Raw genomic sequence first — 14,066 nt, forward strand, 5'->3', positions numbered from 1 at the left:
CTGAGGCAGGAGAATTGCTTGAACCCGGGAGCTGGAGGTTGCTGGGAGCCGAGATGGCACCACTGAACTCCAGCCTGGTGACACAGCAAGACTCTGTCTCAAAAAAATATATAAAAAATTAAAAAAATAGGCCTTCTGCATAGAGGACTTACTATATAAGTAACAACAGGGTAGTCACATTTCATGTCCTGAATTGATAAACAGTGAGTAGCCTGTCCTGTCATTTTCCATGACCTTGATTCACAGAAGCCTGCCCTACAGAGATGCTATTTCTAGCCTGCTCACAAAACTGATATTTAGAGCCAGCCAGTGGCCATAGGAGGTACTGCTGGTGATGAGGTGTCCCCCAAGTGACTACTCACTCCAAGACTGGGAACTGCAAGTACTAAGATTTGAACTCTTTTTTTTTTTTTTTTTGAGACGGAGTCTTGCTCTGTAGCCCGGGCTGGAGTACAGTGGCCGGATCTCAGCTCACTGCAAGCTCCGCCTCCCGGGTTTATGCCATTCTCCTGCCTCAGCCTCCGGAGTAGCTGGGACTACAGGCGCCCGCCACCTCGCCCGGCTAGTTTTTTTTTTTTGTATTTTTAGTAGAGACGGGGTTTCACGGTGTTAGCCAGGATGGTCTCGATCTCCTGACCTCGTGATCCACCCGTCTCGGCCTCCCAAAGTGCTGGGATTACAGGCTTGAGCCACCGCGCCCGGCCAAGATTTGAACTCTTAATAAAAGGAGTTAAAAATTGTTTTTTTATCATGGACAAATTCAAACATGAAAAAATAAGGAACGGCCGGGCGCGGTGGCTCACGCCTGTAATCCCAGCGCTTTGGGAGGCCGAGGCGGGCGGATCACAAGGTCAGGAGATCGAGACCACGGTGAAACCCCGTCTCTACTAAAAATACAAAAAATTAGCCGGGCGCGGTTGTGGGCGCCTGTAGTCCCAGCTACTCGGGAGGCTGAGGCAGGAGAATGGCGTGAACCCGGGAGGCGGAGCTTGCAGTGAGCCGAGATCGCGCCACTGCACTCCAGCCTGGGCGACAGAGCGACTCCGTCTCAAAAAAAAAAAAAAAAAAAAAAAAAAAGAAAAAATAAGGAAAATACCCCGGTGCGGTGGCTCACGCCTGTAATCCCAGGACTTTGGGAGGCTGAGGCGGGCGGATCACGAGGTCAGGAGTTTGAGACCAGCCTGGCCAACATGGTGAAACCCAGTCTCTACTAAAAATACAAATATTAGCTGCGTGGTGGCAGGTGCCTGTAATCCCAGCTACTCAGGAGGCTGAGGCAGGAGAATCATTTGAACCTGAGAGGCGGAGGTTTCAGTGAGCTGAGATGGTGCCATTGCACTCCAGCCTGGGTGACAGGGCAAGACTCCTTCAAAAAGAGGGGAGGGGAGGGGGAAAGGGGAGGGAGGACGGAGGGGGAGGGGAGATAATGAACCCCTCTATTCTGCTTCAACAATTATCAACACATGACCAACCTTGTTTCAGGTATACCCTCCCTTGTAGCCCACACCTGGTTATTTTGAAGCACATCCTAGACATTATCAAACAGTTCAAATTGCCCAAATGTCTCCTACATACTTTTTTCTTTTACAGTTTGTTTGAATCTGGGTCCAAATAAAGTCCACACACTGCACCTGGTTGTCACGTCTCTATTCATCTTGAGTCCTGCCTCCTCCCTACCCCCTCACCTCCCTTCTTCTTTTCTTTTCTTGCAATTTATCAGTTGAAGGCATAGAGCCATTTCTGGGCCTTATTCTTGTGATGTCATTTAACACGTTCCTCCATGCCTTGTATGTCCTGTATACTGGTTCTTAGATCCAGTGGTTGGTTAGTGTCATGTTCAGTTTTCTGGTAAAAATACATCATGAGTGGCAGTTTGTCCTTCCCATTCCATTGCATCAGGACGCCTGCTTTTCCCTCTTTTTCTGGTGTTAAGGCTGAACATTGGGTTCAGGTGTAGTCAGACTAGGTAACAATTATAAAATTCCCCATCAGTTTTTCACCTGATGGTTTAGTTGATCATCACTGCCTAGCTCCATTATTTCATTAGGAGTTGCAAAATTAAGATGTCCTAATTCTACCATTCTGCAGTAAGAACTTGCTGTCATCAATTTGTTTACCATGAGATACAGGTCATACAGGAAAGGCAGGATAAATGTGTGGGTTTTTTCTTATTATTTACCAGTTTTCAGAAAAATGAATTGATTCTCTAGCATCTTGCAAAAGTAGTTGTTTTTAATATCATTGTGAACTTGGACATTTTAACATCTTTTGTGTATTTCAATCCATTGCAGTTATTCTTTTTGATGTTCAAATTGTCCCAATTTTGGTCAGTGGGAGCTTCTTCTGGTTGGTGCCCAAACTTTTTTTGTTTTGTTTTGTTTTTTGTTGTTGTTGAGATAGAGTTTCACTCTTGTTACTCAGGCTGGAGTGCAATGGCGCCATCTCTGCTAACCACAACCTCCGCCTCCCAGGTTCAAGCGATTCTCCTGCCTCAGGCTCCTGAGTAGCTGAAATTACAGGCATGCGCCACCACACCCGGCTAATTTTGTATTTTTAGTAGAAACGGGGTTTCTCCATGTTGATCATGGCTGGTTCGAACCCCGAACGTCCTAGGCCTTGGCCTCCCAAAGTGCTGGGATTACAGGCATGAGCCAGCGGGCCAGTCTCCTCCTCTTCCTCCTCCAGACAGAGCGAGACTCCATCTCAAAAAACAAACAAACAAACAAAACAAACAAACAAAAAAACCACGATTCTCTGACTATTTGGGAGGCAGGGAAATTAGACAGGAGTCCGCTACAATAATCCAGCAAGAGAGGCTGAGGGGTTGTCAGTGGGATGGGGAAGGACGATTGACAGGGGGATAATTGAGGAAATAGAATTGACAGGATGTGGTGACTGGAAGTAAGACGGAAGGGGGAGGGAAGAATCAAGGATGCATCCCCCAGCCTGGGCCTGGCCACTCTCTGGGAGTGCAGAAAGACGGGAAGGAAGTATGGCAGGGTCAAGTGAAGGTATCAGGAGGCACTACACATCAGAGTCCAGAGGTGGGAGCCAGATTCAGGAGTCCTCAGCACGCAGGAAATAGCTGAATCCGTGCAACATGTGTAGCATGAGGAGAGAAAACCTTACCCGAGGAAAACCAGGATTTACAGGGAGAACAGAAAAAGGAGACTGGAGATGGGCGAGGTGGCTCAAGCCTGTAATCCCAGCACTTTGGGAGACCAAGGCGGGTGGATCATCTGAGGTCAGGAGTTCAAGACTAGTCTCTCCAACTTGGTGAAACCCCGTCTCTACTAAAAAAAAAAAAAAGAAAGAAAGAAAGAAAAAAACAATTAAACTAGCCGGCACCACACCTGTAATCCCAGCTAGCTACTCGGAAAAGCGGCGAGCCAAGAATGCGCCGTACCACTCCAGCCTGGGCGACAGACTGAGACTCCGTTTCAAAAAAATTTTAAAAAGAAAAAGAGACTGGAGCGGGGAGCCATTTAGGAAGGGCCAGCAAACTAGTGTCAAGACAACCATGGGAAATGAGGCTCATGGAGAAGACGTTGCCTGGAGTCAGTTAAGGTCAGGCCTGAGAATGCCTGTGGGCGTTGACATCTCTGTGGTCCCTGATAACTTTCGAAAGAGCCACTGTGTAGAAATTTGGCTTGGATGGGAAGGAATGAGATACAGGCATGACCTCTTGTGGCATCTCAGCCTGTTGAACTCCTTTCATTGTTCAAGAAACATAGGCGGGCGAGGTGGTTCACGCCTGTAATCCCAGCACTTTGCGGGGCTGAGGCGGGCGGATCACGAGGTCAGGAGTTGAAGACCGGCCTGGCCAACATGGTGAAACCCTGTCTCCACTAAAAATACAAAAATTATAGCCGGGCGCGGTGGCGGGCGCCTGTAATCCTAGCTACTTGGGAGGCTGAGGCAGAGTTGCTTGAATCCGGGAAGCGGAGGTTGCAGTGAGCCGAGGTCGCGCCGCTGCACTCCAGCCTGGACGACAGAGAAAGACTCCGTCGCAGAAGGAAGGAAGGAAGGGAGAAAGAGAGGGAGGGTGGGAAAGAAAGGGAGGAAGGGAGGAAGGGAGGGAGGAGGGGAGGAAGGGAGGGAGGGAGGGAAGGGAGAGAAGGAAGGAGAGAGAAAGAAGAGAGAGAGAGAGAAAAAACAATTGAGACCTCTTTCAGCTCCATCGCAGAAAGAAAGAAAGAGAAAGAAGGAAAAGAAAGAAAAGAAAAGAAAAAACAATTGGGGCCTCTTTCAGCTCCAGGTGTCTCCCTTCAGAAGTTCCCAATTTTGTCTCACCCGGGGAGCTTAAAAAAAATGCGGATGTTGGCCGGGCATGGTGGCTCACGTCTGTAATCCCAGCACTATGGGAGGCCGAGCCGGGGGATCACCTGACATCGGGAGTTCGAGACCAGCCTGACCAACATGGAGAAACCCCGTCTCTACTAAAAATACAAAATTAGCCGGGCGTGGTGGTGCATGCCTGTAATCCCAGCTACTCGCGAGACTGAGGCAGGAGAATCCCTTGAACCTGGGAGGCGGAGGTTGCGGTGAGCCGAGATTGCGCCATTACACTCCAGCCTGGGAAACAAGAGCGAAATTCCGTCTCAAAAAAAAAAAAAAAGAAATACTGATGTTTGTGGTGGTCAAAATTAGAACAGAGATTGCCTCTGGGAAGGGAGTGGGGATCCGTAGAGAAGGGACATGTAAGAACCTTGAGCAAGGGAAATGTCCTATATGTTTTTAAAGAGTTGTGATTTGCGCAGGTGTATGTATTTGTCAAAACTCATAAAATTATAGACAATATTTATGTGCCCTTAAACAGGTGAAATACCGATATTTTTCAAAAGTTTTACATCTCGATGCCAGAGCTCTTCCCTGGACCGTTTAAATCAGAACCTCCGAACCCGGGGGTTGTGCATGGGTACATTCAAAGGCTCCGCAGACGATTGTAAAAGTGCAGCAGGGGAGGAGACGCGCTGCTGGGGGAGCAAGTCTCTCACCCCTTCAGGTGCCCTAGGCTCTGGCACTGCTCCATCACTTTCCTTCTGGTTCAAATCCTTCCATCTGTTTCTAGGCAGGTCGACCCGGGCTGGGCTGTAAGTAGCTCGGGACTCTCTATCCGGGCGTTGGCAGGACGCTGGGGGCCAGGAGGTGACAGACCGCTGAGCCTGGATTCCATAGTCACTGCCCTGGGGTGCCACCCGCCCGACTTGCCCTACAGGGCCGCTCGGCGAGCGCAGATACGATCCCGCAGCTGTTCTGAGGGACAGGAAAGCCCTAGGTGCCCATTCATGCCTCGATCAATGACCCCGGCCTCCTGGGGGCACAGTGGTCATGGGGAGAACTGAGCTGCCAAATGGCCGGCCGACCTCGTGGCGCAACGGTAGCGCGTCTGACTCCAGATCAGAAGGTTGCGTGTTCAAATCACGTCGGGGTCAGCGAATGCTTTTCTTCTACTTTTATTAACTCCCCTTAATTTAAACTACGGTCGAGCTTCAGCGTTCAGGTCATTGAAGAACCAATATCCTCTTGGGTCCTGAAGGGGAGGGGTTTCTGGCACGAATTTCCGAGGCCACCCCGTCTGGGCAGCCCAACCTTCTCGCGGGGGTTTTTGCGATGGATCCGGGTACCATAATTCTGGGCGGATAACGCGCCTCCTCAGGACAGGAGCAGTTCTAGACCTCTCAGCAGAGGGAGGAGGTTCGGACGATCACGCATGGGAGAAATCGGTCTACGATCTGTGAGTCCTCTTTCCAGTGCTGAGCTGGTTCCTTCAAAATGTGCAGCCTTCGCGACAGAGGCGAACCCCACTTGCGGGAAGTTCAGGTCCCAGAGCTGTGAGATGCGGAGGGCTGTCTGTACACTGTGAGCTATCCGAAGACGAGGTGGCCGAGTGGTTAAGGCGATGGACTGCTAATCCATTGTGCTCTGCACGCGTGGGTTCGAATCCCATCCTCGTCGGCTACGGAAGCCCTGTGGTCTGAGCTCAAGTTTTGTAATACCAAACTAGGATTTCTATTGTTACTCCGAGTCACTCCATTCGGTTTTCGTGTCTTTCCCAGCTGCTTCCATCCTTTCCGCACTTTCCAAGGCGGCCGACTTTTTGTGACATTTTTGTATTCATGCTCTGCAATTGAGCTGACCTGGCCAAGGAAATAAGATCCCAGGAGCCCTTCCGGCGGCGCCGTGGCTTAGTTGGTTAAAGCGCCTGTCTAGTAAACAGGAGATCCTGGGTTCGAATCCCAGCGGTGCCTAAGTGTGTCCCCACGCTTTTGCCAACATTAAACATTGCGGGGAGAGTTGCAGAGCCTCATAACTTCCAGTCTGTATGGTTTATTCACATAATCATCTGTCTTCTCTCGGTGCATCTGCGACACGCTGTTGGGAATTTTGCTCTTCGTGCACAGTGTACTTGCGCCTCGACCTGCAACTACCCCAGTCGCATCATCTGTACTTGCCAGTACTGTGACTTGTTACTCGTCTAGGTGCTCAGTCAGTTTTTGTATTCTGTTTTCATTTCTGACAAAGAAGTCACACAATTAAAGGTTTATCACGAGAGGACTGAACAGTATTGTAACTAAATAACTTTATTTCAAGCGGTTCTTAACAGCTGGCCGGTTAGCTCAGTTGGTTAGAGCGTGGTGCTAATAACGCCAAGGTCGCGGGTTCGATCCCCGTACGGGCCATAGTTGAAACTTTTCAAAAGCGGTATTCCGCAGTGTTTTAGAGCCAAACAACATCACTGGTGAAAACCAGCGAAACATTTCCAATCCCAGAAGAGGAAGTGTTTTGGAGCACATTCTAAATGTGGGTGTGTCTTGAGAGGAAGGGATTGAGAGAAACCCGGGTTGTTTCATGATCTATGCTTCCGCATCTTAATGGCCATAATATATGGCTCCTGAACTTACTGTATGAATTGTAAACAAAAGGCTTTGGGACTAATTTGTCTCAAACCACGTGACACTGATCTGCAGAGTGTGGGAATGGTCAGGAATGGAGCTGACAAGTGTTCCCAGTCTTCCTCCAGAGGTAAGATGTCCGTCCAATCCACCCAGTCCCTGCCTATTCATCAGGACCTGAGAAGACAATTTCTTCCCCTTCTCTTCTAGAGCACTTTGTTTTTACGTTTCTGTGGTTACTGGATCTCTGGGCCCCTGTGAGTGATGATCTGTGTCCTCACATTTCCCCTCAGACCAGATGCTTGAGAGCAGGAACCATATCCTTCCCCACGGAGCCTGAGACACCCCCACCCCCACCCCACTTCCAGCACCAGCCCCAAGGGAGCTGCGTGAACAACACCGACCCTCATTCCCATTGCTTTGGCTTATTAATCACTGCAACCCCACACAGACTCAGCCTCAGCCTTCGCAGCAGCAGCACTTTAATTCCATAAAATCTCAGAAAGCCAAAACTGATGAGAACACTCCACAACAGGTGGGCTTCAAAACCAGCAACATTCTACCTGAACCCTGAGAGCAGTGAGACGCCTCCCACCTCACCCACCTCCGCCGTGCAACCCATTCCTCCTAGCTGCACCCCGGTTCTGGCTGGGGAAGTGGTATGGTAGAGGGCCAGAGGGCAGAAGCAGAAGGCTATCCATCCGCAGGGGTGCATCCTTGCCTGCGGTGTGTTTGGCCAAGGACGGCTCAAGCTCCCACAGCCCCTGGCACCTGAGATGTGGCCACTGAAGTCAGGATAGCCACAGTGGGGGCTGGGGCTTCCTCTGTCCCTTTCTCCTGATTATATGTGGGAGTCACGTCCTCACCTTGAAGCAGACCTAAAGCCCTGTGTTCCCAGGGCTGGTGCTCTAGCTAGGGAGGAGAGTTGGGAAGAACAGGGTAGCTACAGATGGCCAACTGTATAAAAGCAGAGCAACATCCCTTCCCACCAGGAAAGCCGTTACAACTTCCCCGTATACACCAGCCTAAGGCCCAGCGAGTGGGCGCGGGCCAGCTGAACGCATCTGGAAGAGCCTCCAACACACAGGCTTCCCCTCAGTGGGCACTTCCCACCAGGACTCCCTGAAGAGTCCTTAGGGTCCTGCTGGGCCCTGCCCTGGCCAGGCCCGGCCTCTCCTGTCCTCCTGGTCACTTGCACAGGGCCTCCAACACCTCCAGAGTACGTCGGATATCCCGGACTTGGCGAGCCAGCCCCTGAACCGGCTGCAGAGCCCGCTCCAGCTCCTCGCAGCGCGCCAGCAGGGTGTACATGCCCTTGATGCTCATGTCCACGGCTTCACCTAAGGAGTCCACAGCGTCGCGGTAGGTCTGGATGCAGCCCACGCTGAGCGCCGTCAGCTCCTGCACCGCGCCACCCAGACCGCGAAGCAGACGGTCCACCCGGCCTCCCAGCTCCCGACTCAACCGCTCCAGATCCCGCAGCACCTCGGGGTCGATGGGGGGAATGGCTGGTGTGGGTGTGGGTGCAGGCGCTGGGCAGGGCCGCGCAGGGGCAGAAGGCGGGGGTGGAGGGGCGCCGCTCAGACGGATCTTGAGTTGCAGGTTGTTGGCGACAAAGTGGGTGAGGTCGCCGTGGCGGCTCACTGTGCCCTCGAGCTCCAGGGGACTGGAGATGGTGGCGCGGCGTCCGCCGCCCGCGCCGGACTCGGCACTCCCTGAGGACCCGGCGCCACCGCACGCCTCGCTCAGCCCGTCCAGGCTGCGGCTGTCCTGAAGGCGGCTGGAGAACGAGCGGCTGGCTCTGCCGCCCGCGGCCGCCTCCTCGTCGTTGTCCTCTTCCTCCTGCTGCTCAACATCCATCCCGCCGCCTGGTCCCCCTCGACGGCAGTCCCTCCCGGAGGCGGGCTTGCCCTCGGGCGGCGCTGGGTCCTTGTGCCGGAAGGACGGGGACGGTTCGTGCTCTGCACCCGGCGCCCCACTGAGGCTCCCGGCCCCAGACGGCGTCCCTTGAGGGCCGGGCTCTTTCTCGAGAGCCTCCCGTTCCGGCCGGTGGACGACGCCGCAGCTTGACGTCTTCGGGGACGTCCTGGGGTGGCGGTTCGCGCCCCCAACGTTCTCGGCCTCTTCCTCCCCGGACACCCGGAGGCCTGAGGGCGGCTCAGAGGACGTTCGGCCCGGTCCGCCGCCGAAGATTGCGGCCTGCTGTTCCGCTACAGCCAGAAGGTCCGTCTCGGGCCCGGGCCGCCCCCGAGACGACTCCATACTGCAGGTGGGGGCCGCAACCGAGGAATTGGTTCGCCCCGGCTCCGGAGGCGGTGGCTGCGCCTTTAAGGGGCGTTGGTAGAGGCGCGCCGATTGGCAGCGGCTGACAATGGTAAGGACAGGAAAAGCATTTTGATTGGCCGTGGCGACCAGGAAGTCCCGGAAGAAGAGCTGTTACTGCACAGCGGAACACACGTGAACGCCGGCTGGGTGGAGAGAAGGAGATGACAGCTGCTCTCGTCACCCCGCCCTTTCTGAAAGCTGATGGGCCAGATCTTAAAGACCAAGGTCCTCAAATTTCTGAGTCCCGCGGGGTGGGGCTTAGATTTTTTCTGCCTGCAATTGTACCCCCCCACAGTGATTGCTTAGCAAAAACACCAAGTGGGGAGCCCACTTGGGGTTCCTAGAGAGGTTCTTAGGATGGAAATGACATATCCTGCTTGGACCATCGGGGTTGAACCTACTTAACTAAGAAGGAGGAAACCAGAAGTCCAGCATGAGCGTGAATGGTTTGCTCTATCTTTCTTGGTTAACAGACCTAACCATTGAACTGCTCAGAGCGATCCATTGTGGTCAAGGCAGCGGCCTCTGGACTTTCCTATGCTTTTGCCACTCTTGTTCTGTGTCTCTTGCCCCTTTCACATTGAGGGGTCTCGCCCCTTGGAAGATGGCGTGTGATTTTGCCACGAGGTAAAATATTCAACAAATGAAATGATCACAAATTTTGATATGTACTATACAGGAAATAAAGTGTTATGATTGAGAATATAACTGAGGCCGGGCGCGGTGGCTCAAGCCTGTAATCCCAGCACTTTGGGAGGCCAAGACGGGCAGATCACGAGGTCAGAAGATCGAGACCATCCTGGCTAACACGGTGAAACCCCGTCTCTACTAAAAAATACAAAAATCTAGCCGGGCGAGGTGGCGGGCGCCTGTAGTCCCAGCTACTTGGGAGGCTGAGGCAGGAGAATGGCGTGAACCCGGGAGGCGGAGCTTGCAGTGAGCTGAGATCCGGCCACTGCACTTCAGCCTGGGCGACAGAGCGAGACTCCGTCTCAAAACAAACAAACAAACAAAAAACAAACAAAAAAAAGAGAATATAACTGAGTAGGCACTAGTTTAGATAAGGGGTCAGGAAAAGACCTCTTCGGTGGGACTTTTAACTAAAAAGAACCAAAAAGACCCAGCCACCCTCCAGGCAGAGGGAAGAAAACTTGAGCTACCTCTCAGAGACAAAGAAGTCTTGACGTATTCAAGAAACTGAGATGAGAGGGCAGGAGACATTGGGACTAAAACAAAATCCGCAAGGTAAGGGGAAGGATTTCGAGCTAAGGAACTGAACAGGCAGCAGGGGCCACGTCATGCAGGGGGCCTTGCAGTTCCTGTTGGGGAATGGAGATTTCCTCTAAATGCAATGGTGCAGCAGACATTGGAAAGGTTGTAAATTGCAACACGTAGCCAAAGCCCAGAGACATCAGTATTTTTATTTATTTATTTGTTTGTTTGTTTAGAGACGGAGTCTCACTCTGTCACCCAGGCTGCAGTGCAGTGGCGCGATCTTGGCTCACTGCAACCTCCGCCTCCTGGGTTCAAGCGATTCTCCTATCTCAGCCTCCCAGGTAGCTGGGATTACAAGCGCCCGCCACCACGCCCGACTAATTTTTGTATTTTTAGTAGAGACGGGGTTTCACCATGTTGGCCAGGCTGGTCTTAAACTCCTGACCTCAAGTGATCCACCCGCCTCGGCCTCCCAAAGTGCTAGGATGATAGGCGTAAGCCACCGTGCCCGACCAGACATCCGTATTTAATAAAAACAGTTTGCTAACTCTCCTTAGCTGACAAAGGATGTGGTTGTTTTTTTCCATTTGGATAGAGAGATGTCTTGAGGCAGTGTCATGCCAACATTCAGAAGTGCAGCTCCCCAGAACTTCCCAGCACTGCTATCCCCAGGTGCCTGCCAGGGTCCTAGCCAGCCAACCCTAATGATAGTAGCTCACTGTTTCACTACGCCTGAGGAGTCCACAGTTGTCAGCTGTCTGTATCTTATAGTCGCCTGCAGCTTGACAAAACCCGTCATTCCTTTGCTCTAAAAAAACAACCACCACCACCACCACAACCTGAAAAGCTCATATATTGGGCTGGGTAGGTAGATATTCTTTAGAAGATGGGAGGCCTTCCCTTGAGAATGGGAAACTGAGCACAGGAAGAGAGTGATGTGATGGGATTCACGTTTAGGGATTATAGGCTGTTGTAGAAAATGTTTGCAAGGGAGACGGTAGACCAGTGAGGAGGTGGTTCCAAGTACCAGGTGATAGTAGCTCAGTCTAGCATGATGTGGATGGATGCATTCTAGATGTACCTTGAAGTTGTTGTTTTTGTTTTTTGTGTTTTTTTTTTTGAGACGGAGTCTTGCTATCTTGTCCAGGCTGGAGTACAGTGGCACAATCTTGGCTCACTGCAACTTCCGCCTCCCAGGTTCAAGCATTCTCCTGCCTCAGCCTCCTGAGTAGCTGGGATTACAGGCGCGTGCCACCACGCCCAGCTAATTTTGTATTTTTAGTAGAGACCGGGTTTCACCATGTTGATCAGGCTGGTCTCGAACTCCTGATCTCATGATCCGCCCGCCTCGGCCTCCCAAAGTGCTAGGATTACAGGCGTGAGCCTGTATCTTGCAGTTTTTAGCGGACAAATGGGCTACCCACCCTCTGTCTGTGTAGGGGAAGCTCCTCACTCCCCAACTCTCCATTCCCTGAGTTGTTGGTGCAATGACAGCCAGGGACAGGCACGTGACCCAAAGCTGGCCAATTAGAGTACTTCATCCTTCTGACTGCAGATTGGCGCAGGGAAGAGCACATGACCCAAGGTATGACCAGTAAAAATCCTCCAGTGTTGGTTGGTTGTTTCTATCTTTGTGGACAGTGTGAGACGCCTTTCTGTTCTCTTGAGAACTCAAGCTGGGTATCAGTTTTTCCATCTTTCATGTCCAGGAGATAACTGTCTGTAGAAGGAAAGAATGAGGCTGATAAGGAAGAGAACCAGAGACGAAAGATGAAGAGGCATGAATTCTGAGAGCGTTTGAAATCCCGTGCCAGCCTGAAGATAGCCCCACCTTTATCCTTCCTGTGATTTGGTTCCTTGCCCCACCCCTATCGCACCACCTCCCCGGCAAAACCTTGTTTTTTCCTACGGTGACTTCTGTCTCAGTAAATGGCAACTCCATCTTCCCAGTGACTAAGGCCAAAAACCCTGGAGTTGTACTTGACTCCTCTTTTTGTCATAATCTATGCCCAATCCTTTAGGAAATCTTGTTGGTTCTGCTCGAAAATACATCCAGAATCTGACCACTTCTCATCCTTACCATTGTTTCTGCCCTGATCCAAACCACCATCATTTTTGGCCTGGGTAAATGAAGTTGCTTCCCAAATGGCCTCACTTCTTCTACCCTCACCTCTCTACAGTCTATTCTCAATAGAGAACCAGAATGATCCTTTAAAAATGTAAATCAGCGGCCGGGCGCAGTGGCTCATGCCTGTTATCCCAGCACTTTGGGAGGCCGAGGCGGGCGGATCACGAGGTCAGGAGATCGAGACCATCCTGGCGAACACGGTGAAACCCCGTCTCTACTAAAAATACAAAAAAAAAAAAAAAAATTAGCCGAGCGTGGTGGCGGGCGGCTGTAGTCCCAGCTTCTCGGGAGGCTGAGGCAGGAGAGTGGCGTGAACCCGGGAGGCGACGGAGCTTGTAGTGAGCGGAGATCGCGCCACTGCACTCCAGCCTGAGAAACAGAGCAATACTCCGTCTCAAAAAAAAAAAAAATTAGCGGCCGGGCGCAGTGGCTCACGCCTGTAATCCCGACACTTTGGGAGGCCGAGGTGGGTGGATCACGAGGTCAGGAGATCGAGACCATCCTGGCCAACATGGTGAAACCCCGTCTCTACCAAAAATACAAAAACATTAGCCGGGTGTGGTGGCGGGCGCCTGTAATCCCAACTACTCTGGAGGCCGAGGCAGGAGAATAACTTGAACCCGGGAGGCGGAGGTTGCAGTGAGCCAAGATTGTGCCACTGCACTCCAACCTTGCAACAGAGCGAGACTCCGTCTCAAAAAAAAAAAAAAAAAAAAAAAAAGACCCCCCGTTTGGTTCTGCTCTTTCTCAGAGAAGAGGGGAGATCATGAGTGTAGGAGCTGTGGGGAGCTTTGGTGTTTTGGGGAGTAGAAAAGCCGATCTATTGGGGATGCTTTGTAGTGTTAGAGTAGGTAGTTAGACATGAGGGCAGGAAAGAGGGCCTCCCCATATGTTGGGCATTTGTCAAGTCATGGTCGAGCGATTAGAAATCTGTCCCTCTTACATAACGAGCAGGACAAGAGAAGAACCCCAGAGCTGTCTGGTTCTCATCGAGTGAAGGACAGGCGGGCATACAACTAACTATCCGTCTGAGATAATAAATGGCCATCGCTGGCGCCGGGAATGAGAGGAGTCTTGCAACAGAGAAAACACCTGGAGTTAGCAAGTCATCACCCCTATAATGTTTTAAGCCTGTGCAGTAAGGTTTTAAGCATGTGCAGTGAAAAGGCAAAATGGTTGAATTTGATCAGCATCTAACCTTCCTGTGGGGGCGCTGGACCAGAAAGGGAGAATTGACCCTAAAGAGCATGCCCTGGACTTCGGTAAACACACTGCGCATGCGGTCTCTTCCTAATGCCGGCAGGCCACTGCGCCTGCGACAATTAAACCACAGCCGGCTCAGAGGAAGAACAAAAGGAGACAGAGCGTTCCGGAAAAGGTAGAGGGTGTAAAAACTCTAAAGAAAAGGAAGGGGCACTTGATTTTTTTCAAGTCGCCAGCCTGGTCCTCTTCTAAGTGAACTGTCTTTTGTAATAAACTATCACTTTGCTTAAAATCAGTTC

General features: G+C 51.7%; 1 protein-coding gene and 4 non-coding genes across 5 annotated transcripts; 4 read left to right on the forward strand and 1 right to left on the reverse strand.

Annotated features, from left to right (window-relative positions):
* The first annotated feature begins 5,363 nt into the window (after positions 1 to 5,363).
* TRNAW-CCA (transfer RNA tryptophan (anticodon CCA)) lies at positions 5,364 to 5,435 on the forward strand. The gene has a single exon. It is a non-coding gene; the product is annotated as a tRNA-Trp (tRNA).
* Positions 5,436 to 5,876: 441 nt separating this feature from the next.
* Positions 5,877 to 5,958, forward strand: TRNAS-GCU (transfer RNA serine (anticodon GCU)). Its single transcript has one exon. It is a non-coding gene; the product is annotated as a tRNA-Ser (tRNA).
* A 219-nt stretch (positions 5,959 to 6,177) lies between these two features.
* Positions 6,178 to 6,251, forward strand: TRNAT-AGU (transfer RNA threonine (anticodon AGU)). The gene has a single exon. It is a non-coding gene; the product is annotated as a tRNA-Thr (tRNA).
* Positions 6,252 to 6,609: 358 nt separating this feature from the next.
* On the forward strand, positions 6,610 to 6,683 carry TRNAI-AAU (transfer RNA isoleucine (anticodon AAU)). The gene has a single exon. It is a non-coding gene; the product is annotated as a tRNA-Ile (tRNA).
* A 678-nt stretch (positions 6,684 to 7,361) lies between these two features.
* Positions 7,362 to 9,236, reverse strand: LOC105473935 (BLOC-1 related complex subunit 6). The gene has a single exon (XM_011728155.3). The coding sequence runs from the start codon at positions 9,156 to 9,158 to the stop codon at positions 8,085 to 8,087; it is 1,074 nt and encodes a 357-aa protein (XP_011726457.1). The 5' UTR covers positions 9,159 to 9,236; the 3' UTR covers positions 7,362 to 8,084.
* Positions 9,237 to 14,066: the final 4,830 nt, after the last annotated feature.

This window comes from Macaca nemestrina, chromosome 17 (assembly GCF_043159975.1).
Source record: "Macaca nemestrina isolate mMacNem1 chromosome 17, mMacNem.hap1, whole genome shotgun sequence".
Lineage (NCBI taxonomy): Eukaryota > Metazoa > Chordata > Mammalia > Primates > Cercopithecidae > Macaca > Macaca nemestrina.

Excerpts from the sequence above, each read along its gene's own strand:
- LOC105473935 (XM_011728155.3), bottom strand. The coding sequence starts at position 9,158 with ATGGAGTCGTCTCGGGGGCGGCCCGGGCCCGAGACGGACCTTCTGGCT.